General features: G+C 51.8%; 2 protein-coding genes across 3 annotated transcripts in view; both read right to left on the bottom strand.

The window, feature by feature from the left end:
• Positions 1 to 23,148, bottom strand: part of VCF1 (VCP nuclear cofactor family member 1) — an 82,341-nt gene that overhangs the window by 30,660 nt on the left and 28,533 nt on the right. The window lies entirely within an intron of this gene.
• On the bottom strand, positions 111 to 23,148 carry CPSF4L (cleavage and polyadenylation specific factor 4 like). Its single transcript, XM_089901704.1, has 6 exons — positions 17,758 to 23,148; positions 17,139 to 17,189; positions 14,572 to 14,724; positions 11,591 to 11,686; positions 10,621 to 10,714; positions 111 to 9,063 (listed from the first exon to the last, which is right to left on the bottom strand). The coding sequence occupies exons 1-6, from the start codon at positions 17,858 to 17,860 to the stop codon at positions 8,964 to 8,966; spliced, it is 597 nt and encodes a 198-aa protein (XP_089757830.1). The 5' UTR covers positions 17,861 to 23,148; the 3' UTR covers positions 111 to 8,963.

The raw sequence follows: 23,148 nt of genomic DNA, 5'->3' as shown, positions 1-23,148 counted from the left end.
CTTTTTCTGTTTCGTATATAAGTTCATTTGTATCATTTATTTTTTGTAGATTCCCCATATAAGCGATATCATATATTTGTCTTTCTCTGTCTGGCTTACTTAGTATGATCATCTCCTAAGTCCATCCACGTTGCTGCAAATGGCATTATTTCGTTCTTTTTTTTTTTTTTTTAATTTATTTATTTTTTTGGCTGTGTTGGGTCTTCATTTCTGTGCGAGGGCTTTCTCTAATAGCGGCGAGCGGGGGCCACTCTTCATCGCGGTGTGCGGGCCTCTCACTGTCGCGGCCTCTCTTGTTGCGGAGCACAGGCTCCAGACGCGCAGGCTCAGTAGCTGTGGCTCACGGGCCTAGGTGCTCCGCGGCATGTGGGATCTTCCCAGAGCAGGGCTCGAATCCGTGTCCCCTGCATTGGCAGGTGGATTCTCAACCACTGTGCCACCAGGCAAGCCCTACTTCGTTCTTTTTAATGGCTGAGTAATATTCCATTGTATATATGTACCATATCTTCTTTATCCATTCCTCTGTCAATGGACATTTAGGTTGCTTCCATGTCCTGACTATTGTAAGTAGCACTGCTGTGAACATTGGGGTACATGTATCTTTTCAAATCTTGGTTTTCTCCAGATATATGCCCAGGAATGGGATTGTAGGATCATATGGTAGTTCTATTTTTAGTTTTTTAAGGAACCTCCATACTGTTCTCCATAGTGGCTGTACCAATTTACATTCCCACCAACAGTGCAAGAGGGTTCCCTTTTCTCCACACCCTCTCCAGCATTTATTTTTTAAAATACATTCTTTTTATTTTTTAGTCAACACCTTAATAGATTCACAGTTACTTTACCTGTACTGATCCTTTTTGTTTTTTGGGGTTTTTTGGCTGCATCGCGTCTTAGTTGCGGCATGGGGATCTTTCGTTGCGGTGTGTGGGCTTCTCTCTACTTGTGGCACACGGGCTCTAGAGTACGTGGGCTTAGCTGCCCCATGGCATGTGGGATCTAACCTGGGCCCCCTCCAGTGGAAGCATGGAGTGCTAACCACTGGACCTCCAGGGAATTCCCTCTAGCATTTATTATTTGTAGAGTTTGATGATGGCCATTCTGACCAGCGTGAGGTGATACCTCATTCTAGTTTCGATTTGCATTTCTCTAGTAATTAGCCATGTTGAGCATTTTTCATGTGCCTTTGGCCATCTGTATGTGTTCTTTGGAGAAATGTCCATTTAGATCTTCTGCCCATTTTTTGTTTATTTTTTGGATATTGAGCTGTTTGTGTATTTTGGAGATTAATCCCTTGTTGGTTGCATCATTTACAAATATTTTCTCCCATTCTGTAGGTTGTCTTTTTGTTTATGGTTTCCTTTGCTGTGCAAAAACTTTTAATTAGGTCCCATTTGTTTGTTTATATTTTCATTATTCTATAAGACAGATCCAAAAAGACACGGCTGCAATTTATGTCAGAGTGTTCTGCCTATGTTTTCCTCTAGGAGTTTCATAGTATCCAATTTTACACTTAGGTCTTTAATCTACTTTGAGTTTATTTTTGTGTGTGGTGTTAGAGAATGTTCTAATTTCATTCTTTTATATGTAGCTATCCAGTTTTCCCAGCACCACTTACTGAAGAGATCGTCTCCATTGTATATCCTTGCCTCCTTTGTCATAGATTAATTGACCATGGGTGCGTGGGTTTATTTCTGGGCTTTCTGTTGTGTTCCATTGATCTTTCTGCTTTTGTGCCAGTGCCATACTGTTTTGATGACTGTGGCTTTATAGTATACTCTGAAGTCAGGGAAGCTGATTCCTCCAGCTCTGTTTTTCTTTCTCAAAATTGCTTTTACTCTTCGGTGCTTGGGCTATTTGGGGTCTTTTGTGTTTCCGTATAAATTGTAAAATTTTTTGTTCTAGCTCTGCAAAAAATGCCACTGGTAATTTGATAGGGATTGCATTGAATCTGTAGATTGCCTTGGGTAGTATAGTCATTTTGACAATATTTTGTGTGTGTGTGTGTGTGTGTGTTACGTGGGTCTCTCACCATTGTGGCCTCTCCCGTTGCGGAGCGCAGGCTCAAAGGCCATGGCCCACGGTCCCAGCCGCTCCGCAGCATGTGGGATCTTCCAAGACCGTGTTTCCTGCCTCGGCAGGCGGACTCCCAACCACTGCGCCACCAGGGAAGCCCCATTTTGACAATATTGATTCTTCCAATATAAGAACATGGTATATATTTCCATCAGTTTGTGTCATCTTTGATTTCTTTCATCAGTGTCTTTTAGTTTTCAGAGTACAGATTTTTTCCTTCCCTAGGCAGGTTTATCCCTAGGTATTTTATTAGGTTGGCCAAAAAGTTCGTTTGGGTTTTTCCGTAACATCTTACCAAACTTCCTGGCCAACCCGATATTATTTTTGATACGATGGTAAATGCGATTGTTTCCTTTATTTCTCTTTCTGATCTTTCATCGTTAGTGTTTAGAAATGCAGATTTCTGTGTATTAATTTTGTATCCTGCAAGTTTACCAAATTCATTCATGAGCTCTAGCAGTTTTTTGTTAGAGTCTTTAGGATTTTCTGTGTATAGTATCATGTCATCTGCAAACAGTGACAGTTTTACTTCTTTTCCAAATTGGATTCATTTCTTTTTCTACTCTTATTGCAGTGGCTAGTACTTTCAAAACTATGTTGAATGAAAGTGGCAAGAGTGGATATCCTTGCCTTGTTCCTGATCTTAGAGGAAATGCTTTCAGCTTTTCGCCATTGAGTGTGCTGTTAGCTGTGGGTTTGTCATAGACGGCCTTTATTATCTTGAAGTAGGTTCCCTCTGTGCCCATTTTCTGGAGAGTTTTTATTGTAAATGGATGCTGCGTTTTATCAAAAGCTGTTTCTGCGTCTATCGGGGCGATCATGTGGATTTTATTCTTCAGTTTGTTAATGTGCTGTTTCACACTGATTCATTCGCAGATATTGGAAAATCCTTCCATCCCTGGGACAAATGCCACTTGATCGTGGTGTATGATCCTTTTAATGTGCTGTGGGAGTCAATTTGCTAGTACTTTGTTGAGAATTTTTGCGTCTGTGTTCATCAGTGATATTGGCCTGTAATTTTCTTTTTTTGTGGTATCTTTGTCTGGTGTTAGTATCAGGGTGATTGTGGCCTCATTGAATGAGTTTGGAAGTGTTCGTTCCTCTGCAGTTTTTTGGAATAGTTTCAGAAGGATGGTTGTTAGCTCGTCTCTATGTTCAATAGAATTCGCCTGTGAAGCCATCTGGTCCTGGACTTTTATTTTGGGGGAGTTTTTTAATCACAGATTCAATTTCAGTACTTGTCATTGGCCTGTTCATATTTTGTTTCTTCCTGGTACAGTCTTGGGAGATTGTACCTTTCTAAGAATTTGTCCATTTCTTCTAGGTTGTCCATTTTATTGGCATAGAGTTGCTTGTAGTAGTCTCTTACGTCAGTTGTAACTTCTCCTTTTTCATTTCTAATTTTTTTGGTTTGGGCCCTATCCCTTTTTTTCTTATGAGTTTGGCTAAAGGTTTAGCAATTTTGTTTATCTTTTCAAAGAATCAGCTTTTAGTTTCATTGATCTTTTTGTTTTATTAGTCTATTTATTTCTTCCATGACCTTTATGATTTCTTTCCTTCTACCTATTTTGTATTTTGTTTGTTCTTTAGTTGCTTTAGGTGTAAGGTTAGGTTATTTGAGATTTTTCTTGTTTCCTGAGGTGAGCTTGTATCACCATAAACTTCCCTGTTAGAACTGCTTTTGCTGCATCCCATAAGTTTTGGATCCTTGTGTTTTAGGTTTCATTTGTCTCTAGGTGTTTTTTGATTTCCTCAGTGATCCATTGGTTGTTTAGAAGCATATTGTTTAGCCTCCACGTGTTTGTTTCCCGCCTAGAGAAGTTGCTTTAGCATTTGTTGTAAAGCTGGTTTGGTGGTGCCAGTTCTTAAGCTGTTGCTTTCTCTGTCAAATCTACATGAGAGCCTTGCTGGGTAGAGTAATCTTGGTTTTAGGTTTTTCCCTTTCATCACTTTATATTGTGCCACTCCCTTTTGGCCTGCAGAGTTTCTGCTGAAAAATCAGCTGATAACCTTATGAGAATTTCCTTGTTGCTTTTAAAATTTTCTCTTAATCTTTAATTTTTGTCATTTTTATTACTGTGTGTCCCGGCATGTTCCTCCTTCTTCTTCTTCTGGGACCCCTATAATGTGAATGTTGGTGCATTTGATGTTGTCCCAGAGGTCTCTTCAACTGTCCTCATTTCTTTTCATTCTTTATTCTGTTACACAGCAGTGATCTCCACCATTCTGTCTTCCAGTTCACTTATTCATTCTTCTGCCTCATTTATTCTGCTATTGATTCCTTCTAGTGTATTTTTCATTTCAGTTATTGTATTCTCAACTCTGGTTGTTCTATTTTCTCTTTCTTAAAACTTCTTGTAGCTCCTCACTCTGCATGCATTCTTTTCCCAAGTTCTTTGCCTCGGTTCGCAGGCTGCAAGATTGTAGTTTTCTTGCTTCTGGTGTCTGCCCCCAGTGGGTGAGGCTGGTCTAGAGGCTTGTGCAGGCTTCCTGGTGGGAGGGGCCAGTGTCTGCCCTCTGGGTGGGGCAGGGCTGTAACAGGGGGCACGTTGAGAGGTGTCTGTGGGCTCAGGGAGTTTTTAGGCAGCCTGTCTGCTGATGGGTGGGGCTGTGTTCCCTCTGTGTTGGTTGGTTGGTTGGTTGGCCTGAGGCCTCCCAGCACTGGCGCCTGTAGGCTGTTGGGTGGGCCCAGGTGTTGGTGCTAATTACCCAAGCAAGAGGGCTGCCCAGGTAGGTCTGGCCCAGGCTTCTACGAAGTCACTGCTTTCGTCCTGGGTCCTGGTGCTCTGCACCCTCCAAGAGTGGAGTCTCTGTTTCCCTCACTCCTGTGGGGCCCCTGCAGTCAAACCCCGCTGGCTTTCGAAGCCAAATGCTCTAGGGGCTCCTCCGCCACTGCCAGACCCCCAGGCTGGGGAGCCTGATGTGGGGCTCCGAACTCTCACTCTTCTAGGAGGCAGTCTGTGATCAAATTATTCTCCAGTCTCTGGGTCACCCCCCAGGTGGTGTGGGAATTGATTGTGTCACAGTTGCACCCCCTCCTACCATCTTGTTGTGCTTCCTTCTTTGTCTTTGGATGTAGGATATCGTTTTTGGTAGGTTCCAGTCTTTTTTTAATCAATGTTTGTTCAGCAGTTATTTGTGATTTTGGTGTGCTCGTGAGAGGAGGTGAGCTCAAGGTCCTTTCTACTCTGCCGTCTTGTCTCTAGTCTGAATGGCTTTCTCCTGCTGGTAAGCCATCAGAATGAAGTGACCAAGTTTAGCAGGGCCTTGATCTCTGATATCTCCCAGTCTGTTTCTGTTCCAACCAAAATAGCATTTTCAGTTTTAGGTACCAACATATTTAACATCACCTAAGGAATAGTTACTCTTCAGTTTCTGTTGTGGAATGTACTTAATTATCTTTTTTCTGGGCTTCCAGTGCGAATGTCTGTGTCAACTATCTTTGTGACCTTGAGCAAGTGACTTAACCTCTCTGTGCCTTGGTATCCTCATCTGGTGTTTGGCAGAGATGCTTTGCAGCTGTACGTTGAGAGAGAAACAGCAGTCGACAGCCCCAGACCAGCTCCACCTTGACCCCAGGAATGTGCTTGTGCAGATGAGCTGAGCATTGATTCTTAAAATGATGTGGGTGACTTTGAAAAAGCCGTCTGAAGTTTGTCCAGATTCTGGAATTATTTGATTACGTCCACAAAGTAACAGGGAAAGGTTTCCCTATCTACGCATTGCTGCCATCTGAGGTAGGGAAATCCTTGACGACCTTTTATCGAGTCTTTTAATGATTTCTTAGTAATGTTCAAAATAGTTTGAGAGTTAAGGTCAGCTGATAACTGATTCTTTTCTTAGATTCAGATCTAAACAAACGCAGCATGATCCAGGGATATGCCTCTTGGCTCCAGTTCGCAATATTGTAAACTTGCCTTACGAGGATGCATTTGTTGTTCATACTACGACGTAAGTTTGTTTGCACAGCCAGGCCCACCCATTTATGTGATCTGGCAGATTCCAGGCTTCCTTAGGAAGACTACAGGTTCTTTTCAAAGCTGGAGCTGTCCATGAGTGAGGCTCTGCTCCATGAAAGCCAGTGTGCTTCAGCCAGGAGAGAGGAGCTCGTGTCTCCACAAAGCCAGGAGAGAAGTCTGGAATGCTCTTACCATGCTGTTCCGTTTTAAACAGCCTCCTACATTCTGTCTCTTAAATTGTGCTTCACATCTTCCCTGGCACTGGTGGGAGCTTCCCTGGGTAAACAGCAGTGCTTAGATTCTGCTTCCAGGGCAGCCGCGTGCCTTCCCAAACACGGCTTCCAGCAATGTGTGTAGAAACGCAGCCTGAGAATTCCCATCCACGCTGCAGAAGAGTTAACGGTGGTACCCAGGCTTCTCTCCATCCTCGAAGATTTACTGGGAAGGTTCAGTTACTGGAGGCTGCAAACATTCACAGGCACGTCTGGACACCCTGCTGTAACGCACATGGTCTGTGTAAGGTGGGTTATCTCTGCTACCTACTTGAGTTTAATCCTGAGTGATGATACCTGAAACACTGCCTTTTTTCTATATATATTAAAATATTCAGCTATTAAGAATAAATCATTTTGTATTATCAGTGGAGTGTTTTATACTTTATGGGAAGCCCTATCTGCTGCTACTATTTCTTTCGGTCCTGTTTTTCCTGAGTTACGGATTATCCAGTTACTCTTAGTACCTGCTCCCCCCCCCCCCACCCCCGCCATGTTCGTCCTACATATTGTTGTTACCACTCTTCATAACAAAAATATGTTCCAAAAATATTCCTCTATTCTGGTTATTTGCCTCTCCCAGACACTTACCTGTGAAATGGGTAGTAGGTGTGTCCTGGGGCAAGCTATCTGACTTAATTGGAGCCTCGTTGGTCCGGACTGTAAAATGGGGATGATTATACCTACTTTGCAGAGATTTGGTTGAATTAGAAGTCTTGCATCTGTTAATTCCAGCGAAGTGTCACACATAATAGGAATGAAATAACAGCTTTTCTAACACCTCTCGTGGCCTCTTATTTCGTTCACATCCTGAACTTGAACTAAGCAAGAGAGGCCCCGCCAAAATCCAGCTACCACCTGGGCGCTCACTTTTGTCAGCCCAGCGCCGTGCAGCCTTCTTTACCTGCAGCCTCTCGTGAGGCCAGAGCTGCCACCATACTCGTTTTCTAGAATGAGGGAGCAGACTCGAGGAGGTTAATTTACCTGCATGGCTGTGTAGGGCTTGTCGCATAGCAGCCCAGGGTGGAGCTGGCGTTCAGACCCCCGAATCTGTCTCCAGGGCCAGCTATCCTCTTAGCCTCGGCCTCACCCTCCCGCTCCAGGCCAGATAAGGCAGCTGCCTCCATCTGCCAGAGGTGGGGAGCCTGGTCCTGCCGTGCACTGTATGTTGTCCCTCTTTTCTCCATTCCTCCAAAAGGCGCAGCCTTGCCTCCCTGCTCCTTTCCCCGTGGATTAAGTTGCATTGCGGTTTGACTCAGACAGTGACCGAGACCACACTGCATTCACTGATCCATGTCACTTCCTTACGTCCCCGTGATAAGCCTCACTCGTACCATCCACCTCCCTGTAATTCCTTACAGAAGGCATGCACAGAATCTCGTCTTACACTTAGGGACGCCATATAGGGAAGCAGCTGTCATGCTAAAGAAACCACTTGATTTAATTGTTCGTTTACAGCAGCAGCTGAGGCCGTGTGCACAGGAAGGCCACGTGCCGCCCAGAACTGTCGGCGGCAGGACGGGAGCTGAGCGCAGGACAGTGACTGTTTCCCATATACTCGAGCTCTTGGTTTTAATTACATTGTGCTCCCCCGTTCTATGAATACCTCGTTCCTGCCACACTCAGTCAGCCTCCACTCCTGCTATATTTTCAGTAGCTCGTTCACGTACGGAAGAGGAAATTGAAACACAGCAGGCTGCTTCTGCACCTCCTTTCCTGGTTAGGCAGGCAGTGGGCTAGCTGAGAACAGAATCCCCTAGGATGGCCTTTGGGCGTCTTCACTAGAAGGTCCTTCAGTTCCCCAGACCGACCAGGGGTATTTTTTGGTAACTTCTACCAGTTGACTCTTACTGGCATAATGGCTCATTTTTCAACACTACAAGAGAAAAAGTTAATGGTGTGACTTTTAGTACATTCAAATCCTAAGAGAAAAATCCTAAATTGTCTGGGGCACCCTAGGAGCTGGTTAGCTGGCTTTCTGAGGAACGTGATGGATTCTCCTCATAAATGAGCAGAATTTCTGGCCTGAAAAAGGCCTTGAGGTTCAAGCCCCATCATCACTAACCCAAAGAACAGGGCTGTGGATGCGTGAAGACCAGGAAATCCATCGTGTGAGGAAAGCAAGGCCTGATAGTACAATTCTCTTGCAGACTAGAGAAGGCAAAGGTCAGGACAGTTCAGAGGCCATCTCATGAGTGTAAAACATGATTTTCTTCCTGAGGAACCAGAAGGTAACAACCAAGAAATGTAAGGTGTGACATTCCCTTCCTTACCAAGCCGCCCCTTACCAAGACTGTGCCAAGTCTTAAGGCTATTATGTATAAATAACTCAAGGGATCGTCAGGTAGCAAAATAGTGCATGAAAGATGTTTAACTTAATAGCCTTTTAAAGAAATAAACAGTCTTGTCTGGCAGGAAATGCAAATAAGATTAGGTTACTGAGACCTTAAAATTGGAACAATTTGGTCTCCCAGCTAAATTCCCCCATTCTCTCTTAATTTGCACCTAAACCTCAGTCCGATTTTATCTTGCTAATCACCCCTCGTCTCGCCCTCCACAGAGCAGTAGCCCAGCTCATCACCACTCACCCTGTAACACGGGCCCCCTTCCAGGGCCCTGAGCCCCAGGCAGTAAGTGACCGGGGGCTCCTGGGGCTTCATCTGAGGGTGGAGAAGCAGACACTCTTTCGGGGAAGGGGGCTTGTGAGGTTCCCAGGCAGAAGCAGGAGGTGCCGAACCCACTGGCCGGATGACAAGCTGCAGAGAAAGTGAAGCCAAAAGGAAACATTTATAGACACTCCCTGTGTAGAAAGAGGGCAGGGACTCCGGCCAGGCGTTCAGACTGAAACCAGGTTGCGAAATGCCTTCGTTTACACCTTAATTGCCGAAAGCGTACCTTTTGATGGACGTTGGCAATGGGCTTGTGAATTCCCCAGTGTTGACGATCGCTTCCCACCCGCTGTCAGCGATCCCACTGGGAACCAGCAGGGGTCGCCCTCCTCATGTGCCAGTGCCATCCCAGCCTAGGGCTGTGTACAGAACCCCTAATTAGCAAGAGCTCGGTTGCTCCCCCCAGCGTTCGTGCTCCCTCTTTGGCCTCTGTCAGACTTTACTGGCAGGCCAGCATGCAGACATCCCCACCGGGACCAGCAAGCTTTTTCTGCAGGAGCCCAAACAGTAAATATTTTCAACTTTGCGGGCCATCTGGTCTCTGCTGGAGCTACGCAACTCTGCCATCGTAAGCATGAGAACAGTCAGTATGTAAATGATGAGCTTGGTCCTGTTCCAGTGAAACTATTTATGAGCACTGGAATTTTCATTTCCACACATCGCAAAATGTTACTTTGGATTTTTCTGTCACCACCTTTAAGAAGTCATTTTTAGGTCCCAGGCTGTACAGAAACAGGCAAAAGGCCAGATTTGACCCCACAGGCTGTGGCTTGCTGACCCGGGATGGAGGCTCTCGTATCAAGACTTGATATCAGTGGGAGGCAGATCTGTTCCCATAGGGACCAGGCACAACCAGGATGGCCCTGATTCAGAACAACTCTGGGCCACGGGTCCTCAGCTAGACCCCAGGTTCTTGAATAAAAACCACGCCTGTGTTCTGCAGCTAAGGAGAAGGAAAGCCTCAGGGGCCGAGAAGCTCTGCCTGAAGCAGAGACGACGGAGGTCCGAGGGGGTCTGGGAGGAGCGACCCCGTATGTGTGCCTTTCCCAGGATCCAGGGAGCAGATGGTGTGAGAGTGAGGGCATCTGGGAAGAGTGCAGGGCTGGGGAGCAAGGGTTCCCCAGGGAACCGTGCAGTAAAGGAGTGAGCCACATCTGCCCCCCTCCTACCTGCACTCACCTTCAGGTAACTTGGGTTGAATAAAAGATTCATCTTGGGGCTGAGGGAGGCATGGAGAGACATAGTTACAGCCGGGCTGTAGGCACCGCCCAAACTCACTGCTCATTAACATGTCCTGCACCAGCCTGAGGCAGGTTTCCTGTTCTCAGAGCCCCACAGGGAAGGAGCCAGCACCCCAGCCAGGGAGAATTGCAGAGGATGGGCGTGGCGGGTAGGTGTTGAATGTCTCTACTCCTGTTTCTAAGAGCTATACACCCATCCCCAGCAATGGATAGGCACTAACAGGATGGGTTAGAGTTCAGTGCAGCCGACAGCACCAGGAGGGGTGGGCGTAGGGTGGGCGAGAACACCGTGGGTAGGTGCTCGCCGGACACTTCACTCCCCACCCCAGGCCAGTGAAGGTACAGAAGGATCTAGGTCTAGAAGCCAAAGAGTGGGCCCGGCACTCGGGGGAGTCACACTTACTGTGCAAATTGGCATTTGGGTCCCTCAGGGCAGAAGCCAGCCGAGTAGCTAATACACATTATTCTGCGGACGTGGCGATATTTACACAGGGGACCTGCTGGGCAAAGAAAAAACAGCTAGAAGGATCTTCTTTAGCTAGTGGGGGAAACACACATGTCAAAGCTTACCGGCAAGGGGAAGCACCAACTTCCTAGCCGCATGACTGAGATGGGAAAGGGCACCTCAGAATGTGTGGGAGTAGGTGTCAGCTGGCCAGGCCTGAAACAGTAGCGTCAGAAGTGTCCCTAACGCGCTGTCTTGGAGGACTTCCATGGATGTGGGCTATAACATGCTTTTATTTATTTAGCTGTAGCAGGTTTGGCTGAGCAAAGGCCAACCAATCACACATCTTACTAATCCTCCTTCAGCCTCCCTCCCCTAAAATCCTCCCCGAACCAGGGCTGCCAGGAGCTCAGTAAGAACAACACACCCAGATACCGGAAAAGAAAGGACGGCGGTGCTCAGAGCACGGGGACTCCAACGGGGGCCCTGCCTCCGAACTTTGGCCAGATAGGGACAGTGAAATGTATTTACGTGACACCCAGATGAGAAGGAACAGAGAAATGTCTCCTATGGGTCAGACCCGATGCACAGGGCTGCCCAAGGGGTCCTACTTCCACCCGGCCCCACGGCCCTCAGGGGAGCTGGTCCCCTTTTCATATTTGTTCAAGGTTACAAAGTCAATACATTCTGAAGCCATTGGGATTTGAACCGCAGTGAGCCTGCTCCAAGAAGCCCACCATGTACTGCAGAGGGTTTCTACTGCAGGGAGGCTGGGGGGAGCTACAGAGAGGCCTGCTGTGGGATTTCAACCTGGGGCAGACCTCCACAGGCCGCATCAGGAATGTGCATCCTTCCCCTGCCGGGACACTCCCCCCAAGTCCTGCTCCCCCATGTCCCCTAGAGAGCCCCCTTTCTGTCAGGGCCTCACCGTCCTTGCAGAAACCTTGGTCATACCACGGACAGTCCCGGGTCTTTAAGGCCGGCTTCACATGGAGAAAGGGACATTCCTTGTTGCTGCAGTCACCTGAAAATCCCAGAGTTCTTTGTGCATAAGTGGGTTCATGTTTGCAGTCACTTCCGCCCTCCCGGAACAAGACTGACCCTGCCCCTTGCGTATAAGCCACTTCTCTGCCTTCTGGTGGTCAGCAGCTTTTTGAGGACAGCAAGATATTTCTAAACCTTCCTGCAACCTAAGAAAGGCGGATCGCAACCATACTGGCTAAGCGGGACTTGGGTGTGAATACACACATCTGCAAGAGTTGGGGCAGGGCCAGATATCCGGAGGTATTTAGAGGCTACTTGGGAGGAAGGAACGAGGAGAGATGGGGAAGGGGAGACCCAGAGCCAGCAGCTTAAGGTCCAGGAAGGCACGGATGCTGCGTGAAGGTGTTGCCGTGCACGTGGCTAAAGCTTCATCTCTATGATGAAACCTACATGGCTTCCAGAGTAAAGGGGTGCAGTTCTTTCTGGGGGAAATGCCAAGAAGAGCAGAGCACTGCTTCAAAGCTGGCACAGGGATTAAGATAAATGCAACACAGAGGGACACCTGTAGTTTCGCAAAGCCTGTGCCATAACCTGTCTGTGGATTAGACCAAGACCCCGGGCTCCTAGGAGGAGCCAGCCCTGTTTGCATAGGCCACAGGAGTTAGGGAGGGAGTCTAAGCACTCTTAGCTTCCCCTTAGGGACCCAGGGGCTCTGAAGGAACCAAGGGGGAAGATTCAGCCCTGTTTTCACCTCATTCATCACCTCATCACATTAATTAATTAATTAATTAAAGCCTACAACTTAGCGCTTTTCAGAGCCAAAAGGAACGCCATAGTGTCAATTCCACTGGTTTCCAAGCAGCTCCAAAGAGATCTATTTTTTTACATTGGGCTTGTGCAAAGCAAGGTTCCACCTGAACCTTCAAGAGTACCACTCCTTCCCCAGAGTTTCAACCCCACTCTTACCCAGTTCTCTCATTTCACAAACGAGGACACCAGGTCTCTCGGCCAGCAGGTGGCACCGCACCCCACCCGCCCGTCTGCCTGTCAGAGCCCCCTGCCCAAGGTACCTTTGGGATGAGCACATCCCAGAGCAGAACCAAAGCCCCCGGGCTTCCTAGCTCCTTTCAACTGCCCTTTCCCACTCCTACATCTCCCCAACAATTTTTTTTTTTCAGGCTCCGCGGCATGTGGGATCTTCCCGGAGCAGGGCACAAACCCATGTCCCCTGCATCGGCAGGCGGACTCTCAACCACTGCGCCACCAGGGAAGCCCATCCCCAACAATATTTTTTAAGTAAAACGATTTACTTCCAATGAGAACTGTAATTATGCTTTGATATTAGAAAAAGGTATTCATTTACTCCAAGAGCAAAAAACACGGGTTACCTATTGTAACCACCAGTGTATACGTCCGCCCTCACAGTAGGGATTATTTGAGAGCAGAGCGGACCTAGTTCTATTCCCGTATCCATGCCCAGCACGTCCCCAATCCCCAAAAGAAAGCCAACCAAGGTTTTTGAAAGAATAAAGTGGCATTTTATATTAAGAGCTTTTTAGGTGACGCGACCAAGGGGGGACCAGGCTTCATATACACTTTGTCCTTTCTTACAAGGGACACATGCGGGCAACCCTCATGAATTGCCACCGCCAGGTCTCAAGTCCAAGGAGAAGGCAGGAAACAGAATTTGAGCCTGGGGGCTTCCCTGGCGGCGCAGTGGTTGACAGTCCGCCTGCCCATGCAGGGGACACGGGGTCATGCCCCGGTCCGGGAGGATCCCACATGCCGCGGAGTGGCTGGGCCCGTGAGCCATGGCCGCTGAGCCTGCGCGTCCGGAGCCTGTGCTCCACAACGGGAGAGGCCACAACAGTGGCCCGTGTACCGCAAAAAAAAAAAATAGAATTTGAGCCTGGGGGAAGCTCTTACTGACCTTGGGGGGTGGGGTACATTCTTCCTGGATACCCAGGAATGCCCCCCCATGGACACTAATGAGGAACAGCTGCCCACAGCCCCCCCGACGTTTCAAAGCCAAGCCGCCTCAGTCAGAGGTGTCCCTGGAGGCTGGCCCAGCTCTCCCTCCAAGTCCCTCTTCGGAATACAGTTTGAAAACTACTAGACTAGATCATCCTTAAGGCTCCTTCCAGCTCTGAAAAGCACTGAACTGTAAAAGTTTATGGAGAAAGATAAGACCTGAAACACATGCACAGATCCCGTTCTTAAACCGGCAGTGGCTTCCCGCTACGTAGCCCCTCAGATGACAAAAGACTTGAGTCAGAGGGGGGTGACATGAGGGTCCAGACCTGACCACACAAGGTCATTTCAGGGGCCAAACTTCTGAAGCTCGCGATCTCCCGTTTACAATGACTTTCTATTGCCAATCAGTGATGCCAGTTTTCCATTTCCCGAAGCGATGTAAAGTTTTCTTCTAAAAGAGGAGTTAAAAATAGCAAGACGGTCGAAAGAGGAGGCGATGGTGCGCGTCGATGGGGCAGGTGCTTTGTGGAGACCTGGAGCACCGTGAAAGTGCCTTCTGTTTGGGAAACGCTGGCTCCGACCCACCCCAGCCCATCCCGGGGCTTGAGAGAGGGCCTGTTCAAGGCTCGTTTCCAGACAGCCCATCTGGGTGCGTGATTAGCCAGGAGTGGACCACGGAGGGCAACAATTCAGCCTTTGATTCCAGCCCTCTCCCTCCCCCGGCGGGACCGGCTGCGTGTGCCCGAGCCTGCTGGGGCAGTGAAGCAGGGCTCAGAGGACAGTTCCAATTTTTCTAGGGGGTTGGAGAAGCAGGGCCCCCGCGGCCTGGTCTGCCCACCTGGGACACGCGAGGCCTCCTTTGGGGGCCCCTCCCCGACTTCATCCCATCCCTCGGCCCCCACTGCTACCCTCCGGGGTGGGGGGCGGGCACCAGGAAGGGGCATTACCGACCGAACTTGGAGTAGAAGTAGCACACGGGCATCCTGGTGACGTCGTACTGGTGCAGGAACTTGCACTGGTCGCCCTTCTTGCACAGCCCCCGGAGCCAGTGCTTACACACCACCATCTTCTCCCCTCGGTCGTGCCGGAAGGGGCACAGCTTCCCTGGGGACACCAGAGCACCCAGCTGGGGGTCCCCGCTCACCTAGAGCCTGAGCCCAGCTCACCCCTGGAAGGAAGCCCCACCGCCCCTTCCCCTGGAGCCTGGGGGACGCTAGAATTGGGGGCCAGACACAGCTTAAAACACAGCTTCAAAGCCCTCTCTGCCTGGCATGGTGCCCTGGCCCTTCTCGAACCCCGGGGAGCCCCCAGGCTGTCAGGACACCTTCTGCAGCACCTTCCACACCCCTCCCCTCCAGCCTGATGGGGTGCTCCTACCAGACAGCAGAGCCCTGGTTTCCAGCCCTGGCCTCCCAAGCCGCCACCCATCCTAGCAAGGTGCCAGCACAAAGTGAGGCTCATAAAGGACCTGTTGAATTCACGTCTTAAAAAACCAAATGGGGCTTCCCTGGTGGCGCAGTGGTTGAGAGTCTGCCTGCCGATGCAGGGGATGCGGGTTCGCGCCCCAGTCCGGGAAGATCCCACATGCCGCGGGGCAACTAAGCCCGTGCGCCACAACTACTGAGCCTGCGCTCTAGAGCCTGTGCTCCGCAACGGGAGAGGCCACAACAGTGAGAGGCCCGCGTACCACAAAAACAAAACAAAAAAAAAACAAAAAACAAATGTTCTGTTTCCTGATTCCAGAGATCTAACATGGTGACGTAGGAGCCAGCTTGGTAACAATTCAGAAGGAACTGGAAATGCTACATTTCACCCTCTGTCATCTTCACTCAGGTGGTCTTGCCGTCGGCAGGAAGGACACCCCTCGGTTTCTTAGCAGGACCCGTCTCATGCTTGGCCACCTCTCCGATAGAATTTGTGGGGTGCTGGGGAGGTGTTCTTCTTAAATAGCCTTACCCTCCAGCCCTGGCCATTGGCTTGCCTGGGTCTGACCTTCCAGACCTAAGAACAGTTTTATTTCTTTGCAAGAGGGTATCTCTCTGAACCACTGTTCTAGAGACTGGATGGACCAAGCTGAGGAGACAGGACCCCAGGAGGCATCACTAGTCCTGGCTTCACAAAGCCTGGAGTGGCCGACAAGCTCATTTCCCTCCTCACCCCATCGTCCAGGGCTGCCCCAAACACCGACGAGGCATATGGCAAAAATGGCCCCAGGTCCCCCCTGTGCCTGGGCCCCTCCTGGCCTCCCAGCTTCCCAAGAACAAAATCACTTGGATCCCAAAAGCAGGTCCTAAACTCATTCAGAGTTTCTTAACCTGGATCTCTAGGGGGGACTGGAGACCCCCAAATTGGAGGCAAGACTTCTGGGGGCAACTGGGTTTCCATCGGAAGAGCCCGTGAGTGGTTCAGGAGGCAGAAGCAAAGCTGAGAGCCGCTGCTTTTCAGTCAGGTACCCCACACCCCCTGAAGCGCTGCTTTTGGGGAGAAGGGTTTGGAAGAGCAGTTTTTCCGTTTTGTTTTGTTCTTTTGGCCACGCCACGTAGCATGAGGGATCTTAGTTCCCCGACCAGGGATCAAACCCACGCCCCCTGTGTTGGGAGCTCGGAGTCTTAACTACTGGACCGCCAGGGAAGTCCCCACGGAAGAGCATATTGTCGAGCCACGTTGGGATGGGGGAGAAATAAGGATGCTTGCTGCAGCATCTCAGAGACTGTGGCCAGAGTTTTCTTAGGACACAAGAAATGGATGCAGGGACTTCCTGGTGGCGCACTGGTTAAGAATCCACCTGCCAATGCAGGGGACACGAGTTCGAGCCCTGGTCAGGGAAGATCCCACGTGCCGCGGAGCAACTAAGCCCGTGCGCCACAACTACTGAGCCTGCGCTCTAGAGCCCGCGGGCCACAACTACTGAAGCCTGCGCGCCTAGAGCCCGTGCTCCGCAACAAGAGAAGCCACCAAAATGAGACGCCCGCGCACCGTAACAAAGAGTAGCCCCCGCTCGCCACAACTAGAGAAAACCTGCGTGCAGCAACAAAGACCCAACGCAGCCAAAAATAAATAAACTTATTAAAGAAAAAAAGAAAGGAACTGGATGGAACGTCTGAGCAGGTCCCAAATTAATTCGGAGGACAAGAGTAGGGGGAAGGAAAGCACTCCCCCCGCTGGGGGAAAATAAATAAGTCGGAGGCCTCCTGGGAGCACACAGCTGACACCCACAAACAATCCCACCTCCAGCAAGGCAGAAAGAAGGGAATGTCTCCTTCAGGGCAGCCCTGCCTGCCCTAATCAGTGCTAGTGAATCAGGGAAATGCTAGGGGGGTGGGGGAAGGTAGGTTTCTGGATGGAGCCCCCAACTTGCCCTTTGCCTACTTTTTATAAGACTAAATTTTTGCCCCGTCCCACCTTCCCCTCCCCAGGTACAAATCCAACACCCTATTCCAGGCCAAGCTGAACCCCGTGTGGCCTAGACAGCCCCCGCTGCCACCCACCCCCGACCCCAGCCCCACCTGCTGACCCACCTTTCTCACAGAGCCCTTTAGCGAAGAAGTTGCACACAGCTGAGCCGGACTCTGGAAGGAGAAGAAGGCAAAGGAGGGGGCTAGCTTCTCCAGAGGCTGTGGCTGTCAAAGGGCCCTAACCCCTCCAGCAGCAAGTCTCCCTTCTACCCACCAAGGCTTGGGCTTGGGGGTCCTCAAGTCCTGGCCCTTGGGATGCCGGCCTCAGGAACCAGCCTTCAGCCTCCACACCTAAGCCCCCCCAACTCTGAAACGGAGGTGCTGGAAGGGCCCAAGGCCAGCCTGGGAGCTTGGGAGGCTTCTTCCCAACTTCTTTCAATTTACCTCTCTTGGGTCTGCTTGCCCAGAAGCCAGCCCCATTTTTTTTTTTTTTTTGGAGTCCTGGAAAGGATGTAAGAGGGGGGCCTGAGAAGCGAGGGGCTAAGCTGGGGCTCCCAGATGGCGGGCCCAAGCCCCCCTGCTCCTCCCTGGCGAGCTGCAGAGAGAAGGGGCCGCCCCATCAGGGAGCCAAGCAGAGGGGCCTGCAGAGAAGGGCGGGGGGGGGGGGCAGGGAGGGAGGGGGAGGGGGGGCGGGGAGGGAGGGGGAGGGAGGGGGGGCGGCGGGGTCCCCGTCCTCACTCACTGTCCATGCCCTGGAAAGGCAGGAGTCCAGTGCCCTTCTGCATCTCTACATCCTTCTCGAAGGTGAAGGTGATCTGCTCCAGCCCTGCAATGACCTCCTGCATCCTCTCTCTCCTGCTGGGGCTACTAAAAGTTGCTCAAGCCGCCCGCAGATGGGCCTAATATAGCTCATCAGAGGCCCTTAAGGGGCCAGGCTCTGATGCGGAACCCCATCTCCCCGGCTGACTGCCAAGCTATACTCCCCAGGCACAGCTAGACCGGCGTTACCTGATGCAGGTGCAGACGCCCCAGGGCCCCAGTCCCCTACACCTGTACCTAAGTCCCACTCTCAGTGCGCGCTGCTGGGGAAGGATGAGCAAAGCCCCACACGCTGCTTATCTCTACATGTTCTCAAAGACGCCTATGCAGACGTTACCAAGCCCGTGTTGGTATTTTTTTTTTTTTTTTTTTTTTTTGCGGTACGCGGGCCTCTCACCGCTGCGGCCTCTCCCGTTGCGGAGCACAGGCTCCGGACGCGCAGGCTCAGCGGCCACGGCTCACGGGCCCAGCCGCTCCGCGGCACGTGGGATCTTCCCGGACCGGGGCACGAACCCGCGTCCCCTGCGCGTACTTTTAATGTAAAGACACAGCCACAGGTGAGCGGTGAGGAGAGTTGCACAACCCAGCCCCGGCGAGGCTGCGCTGAGTCTTCTGGATTCGCGCGACCTGGCGCCTGGGAGCCGGAGGGCCTGGGGGCGGGGCGAGCGGTGCAGAAGGAGGGAGCCCCCCTCGGCCCCCGCATTTCCCTTCAATCAGGCCCCAGCCCACCCCTCCCTCTGGGACTCCTGACGCCCCTCCTCTGGCCTGAGTGACAAGCCAGAGTGAGCTCTTCACGGGAGAGAGGGAAAAGGACCGACTCCAGAGGACTCGGAAACAGCGGGATGAATAGCGCTTTGTTTACCACGCACAGGATCCCGTGCTAGGCCGGGGGGTGGGGAGGAGGTGAGACCAACCGGAGGCCGCGGCCTCGCAGCCCGGGCTCCACCCGCCACCCCGGCGCCTCCCACCCCTGAGAAAGTGCTTTGTAAACGAAATCTCTGTGCAAATGTTGTTTTATCATCATTACACCACCCCTGCCCCCAAGGCTGGGGACGTCGGAAAAGGCTTTCCAAAGAGCATCTGCGGGCTCTAACTGGGGCAGGCTTCCCCCTCCCCCTGCTCTGGCCCCCAGCAGGCCTTCCCTGCCGACTGAGCTGAGGTTTCAGAGTTGCTGGGGGGCGATGCCCACAATCCAAGCGCCCTCCTTCCTGGACGCAGCAGGGCGAGGCGGGCCGCGCCCTGTAGGCCTGCGGCCGGGCCAGCAAGAGGGGGCCTGCTGGCTTTTGTTTCCGCCTGGCTGTGGCTCCCACACTCGTTCTTTTGAACCCTGGATCAGAAAAGAAGACAGCCGGAGAGATAGACACCTGGAGCCCAGGCGGGGCTGGGAGGGGCAGGGAAGGGATCCCGGAATCTCCCGAAGCTGGGAGCTCCCTCCAACTGCACCCCAGGGAGGCAGAGGGGCAGAGGGTCCCTGGGGTAGGCGGCCTTGCTCCTTTGGCCCTTTTCATGTACATTGATTAGTCTCCAAAACACCTTCATCTGTGGACACGGGCTCATGTCAGGCTCCTTCCCGCCAACCTGGCAGGGGGCAGCTACATGAGACCATGGAGGCCCAGCAAGGCCAAGGGCACGTGGTTGGGAAGGTGATAATGATGCAATTCAAACCCAGGTCTCTTGGTGATTTCCTTCCATAAACATCCCAGAGCATCTCTGTGCCAGGAACTGGGGACCCCAAAACAAAGGACTGTGTTCCTGCCTTCAGGGATGGCCCAGTCAAGTGGGGGAGACTTTCACCAGCACGGTTGTACCACGGTGGGTGTTGGTAGCAGAGGGACAAATGCTGAGAGGGGAGCTCGTTGTGCAGGGGCAGGGACGGGTGGCGGGGAGGGCTCTCAGAGGAGAGACGGGTGGCAGTGTTGCGGAGGAGGGGCCAGAGGTGTGGAAGCAAGGGGCCACGAAGCAACATGGCAGGGCGGGGGCACGGGCAAGGGTTTGGTTCGGTCGAAGCGTGGGTTTAGAGAAGGGCAGTGTGGGGACAAGACTTGGAGAAGGAAGTAAGGCCTCGAAGCCAGAGTGCCTTTCAGGGCTCGGTTATTATCACGAAGCCAGCGGGGAGCCCCTGCGGGGCTAGGAGAGCAGCACACAGCACCCTGAAGAATGGAGTGTGGGGAGACCACTTAGTGATGATAAAAAATAAGAATTATAGCCCCGGAGGCATCAGCGGGGGTGCCTCTCAGCACCCTGGTGGCCCATAGAGTTCATCAGGAGGGCGGAGAAGGAAGGAGGCCCGGTGGAGACCCTGCCCTCCATCCACACCCAACCTGGCAGCTCCCCTCCTCTCCCAGTCAGGGTCCCACGCCCAACACGGGCTCCCGTCCCAGAAGGTATGCACAGGGTGTGGCATCCAGGGACTCCCTCCTCTCGCTGCCTCACTGTTTATTTGCCATAGAGTTGCAGCGTCTTGCGTGCATGTTTTTTTTTTTTTTTTGGCTGCATTGGGTCTTGGTTGCTGCGCTCAGGCTTTCTCTAGTTGCGGCGAGCAGGCCCACATGCATGGTTTTTGCTTCCCCGAAATACCTTCTGTAGTGGGTTGACTTGTCTCCCCCAGGATGATACACCAAGTCCTGACCCCTGGTACCTGTGAACGTGACCTTATTTGGAAACTGGGTCTTTGCAGATGCAATTAAGTTAAGGATCTCAAGGTGAGATCATCCTGGAATTCTGGTGAGTCCTGAACCCATGACTGGTGCCCTTATAAGAGAAAAGACAGGGAGATCGGAGACGCTGAGATACAGAAGAGCCCCAGAGGAGAAGCCTCGCAAAGACGGGAGGAGACTGGAGGTGTAGAGCTACCGAGGGACCCCACAGGCCGCTACTGAGGCCGCCCTCACCAGAAGCCAGGAGAGAGGCACAGGCCACTCCTCCCTCAGAGCCTCAGACGGGGGACTTCCCTGGTGGTCCAGTGGCTAAGACGCCACGCTCCCAATGCAGGGGGCCGGGGTTTGATCCCTGGTCAGGGAACTAGATCCCACGTGCCACAACTGAGAGTCTGCATGCCGCAACTAAACATCCCGCACGCGGGCAATGAAGATCCCGCATGCTGCAACTAAGACCCAGCGCAGCCAAATAAATATTAAAAAAAAAAAAAAGAGGCTCTAGAAGACACCAACTTATGACACCTCAATTTTGAGAGTAAATTTCTATTGCTTTAAGCCACTACCTTTGTGGCCATTTGTTATAGCGGCCTTAGGAAACGAATACACCTTCCCACTTGGAAACTGAGTTTCGGAAGTCCTCACCCCTTTCACAGATGAGCAAGTAAAAATGCAGAGAAGTTGGGTGATTGCCAAGGTCCCACAGCTAATGAGCATCAGAATCGGATCTGGGTCTCCCACCTCCCAGGCACTTTGCTTCTCCTCTGTCTCTCTCAGAACCGGGGGAGCTGCCCACCTGACACCCCCCATTTATACTCCTTCCTCACGGCTCGCAAATGGACCATCACCCTCATTGTGCAAAGACACAAAGCGAGCCCCAGGCCAGAGGAACCCTGGCAATGCCTGGAGGTGGGGCCGGCCTGGGAGCAGGGGGCCCGGCTCTGGGGTGTCCCCTCTGGAACCTCCCCCTCCGCTTTTCTGCTCCCTGCAGCTGGTCCCGAGCATTTGTGTTTTCATTTCTCAATTAATTCATGGCTGCGAAGTGGACGCACAAATCACTTGCACAAACAGTGGCGTGAATTTTTCATCACCATCATTATGAGGTTCTCGTTTATCTCTGGCTTCAGATTTCCCGAATCATCATTCCCCAGCTCCCTTCCCTTTATGAATGCACAGCTCTGAAAAGCAGTGGGTGCAGGGAATTCTGGAATTCTCTGGCTGCCTGGAACCGGCAGAGGTCATCCCGCCTGGCCCAGCCATGGATCAGTCCCAGCCAGTGCTTTTCTGAGCAGAGTGCGGCCACGCTCCCTCCACCCCGGTCCCCGTGCATCTGCCTCCCTCCCCACTGGGGACCTGAGTTGGTGCAAAAGGGGCGGGCTGGCATCAGACAGATCGGGGTTCACATCCTGGTTCTGCCTGTCCCCAGTCTGCCACCCCAGGCCAGTCATTTAATCACCCCTCTGAGCTCCAGATCCTGCATCAGTAAAATGGGACCCCCATGTGACCTCCCTGGGGGGCTGAGGTTAGTGAGAAGTCCACGCGGAAGCCTGACACCGGAGGTACGCGCCGTGAAGTATGAGCTGGTACTCAAGGCCCCAGGTGTCCGCCCCTGGGTCCATGGGGCCACCCCTTCTCCAAATGTATTATTCCTTCAGGCCGCTGATAAAAGGTGCTGTGAGGGGCAGGGGACTCCACGCTGTCCGGGGGCCACTGGAGGGGCCGCTCTAAGTCCCGTAGGGACGGGCCTGCCGCTGGAGAGCTGCTGGGAGGGGCCGGAGGTCAGAGGAGCCCCGGGTGACCCACAGCTGCTGCTCTGGCCCAGGAACAATGAGCCAGCGTGCCCTGCCCCCTCCACTGCTCTTTGTGCCCAAGATGCCACTTGGCGGGGACAGCTGTTGGCCTCCCAGTAGCCACTTGAAGTGCAGGGCAGGGAGGTCCAGCAGCTGGGATGGTCCTGCTCTGTCTTTGCCTGGGAGCTTGGCCTCTGGGAGTCCGGTGGTTCTAGAAACTCTACTCTGGAAAAGGCATCCCTCTTCCCTAGGGGCGTGGGCCCAGTAACAGGACAAATGACCCTGCCCACATTTCTCATCAGGGCCTCCTCTGGTCCTCACTGCAACCACTCAAGTTGCTTCTGCCCATTTTACAGATAAAGAAACCAAGTCCCGGAGGGGTGAAGCAACTGCTTAAAGCTCACACAGCCAGTAGATGTCGGAATGGGGACCTAGACTCCCAACCATTGCTCCTAATTACTAGGACTTCATCAGGGGAGTGTCACCATGTACACTGCATTCTCTCTAATTCCCACAAAACCCCAGAAAGAGGCATTCTTCTTTCTCTTCTACAGTCGAGAAAACCAAGGCTCAGTGGCTTACCCGAGCTTCCCAAAGACCATCAGCTCGGTCTGCATGACCCCAAAGCCAAGCTCCTTCCAGCTGACCAAGCTGCAGTGCAGGAAAGGGCCCCACCCCTTGCCAGGCTGGTGAGACGACCAAGACCCCTGAGGCCTGAGACTGTGCCCGGGCCTATCAGTGGGCACGTGGATTATATTTCTAGCCAGAGAGTCAAGGAGACAGGCCGTTTTGGGCTCAAGGGGGTCAGTCTCAGCCCAGGGGTGTCCTAGTAGCTTTTCTCCTCCACTGAGAGAGAGAGAGAGAGGTTGA

The sequence above is a fragment of the Delphinapterus leucas genome, chromosome 19, assembly GCF_059928025.1.
Source record: "Delphinapterus leucas isolate spDelLeu-1000000601 "Yukka" chromosome 19, BTC_Dleu_Yukka2, whole genome shotgun sequence".
NCBI lineage: Eukaryota > Metazoa > Chordata > Mammalia > Artiodactyla > Monodontidae > Delphinapterus > Delphinapterus leucas.
This window is presented reverse-complemented; position numbering and strand designations above follow the sequence as displayed.

Bases quoted from the DNA above. Each gene is read 5' to 3' on its own strand.
- CPSF4L (XM_089901704.1), bottom strand. From the start codon at position 17,860: ATGCAGGAGGTCATTGCAGGGCTGGAGCAGATCACCTTCACCTTCGAG. The intron at 17,190-17,757 runs GTGAGTGAGGAC...TTCTCCTTCCAG, and splicing joins GCCTTTCCAGGGCATGGACA to AGTCCGGCTCAGCTGTGTGC. The intron at 9,064-10,620 runs GTAAGTGTGACT...CTTTCTCTGCAG, and splicing joins CCCAAATGCCAATTTGCACA to CTTGTCATCCGGCCAGTGGG.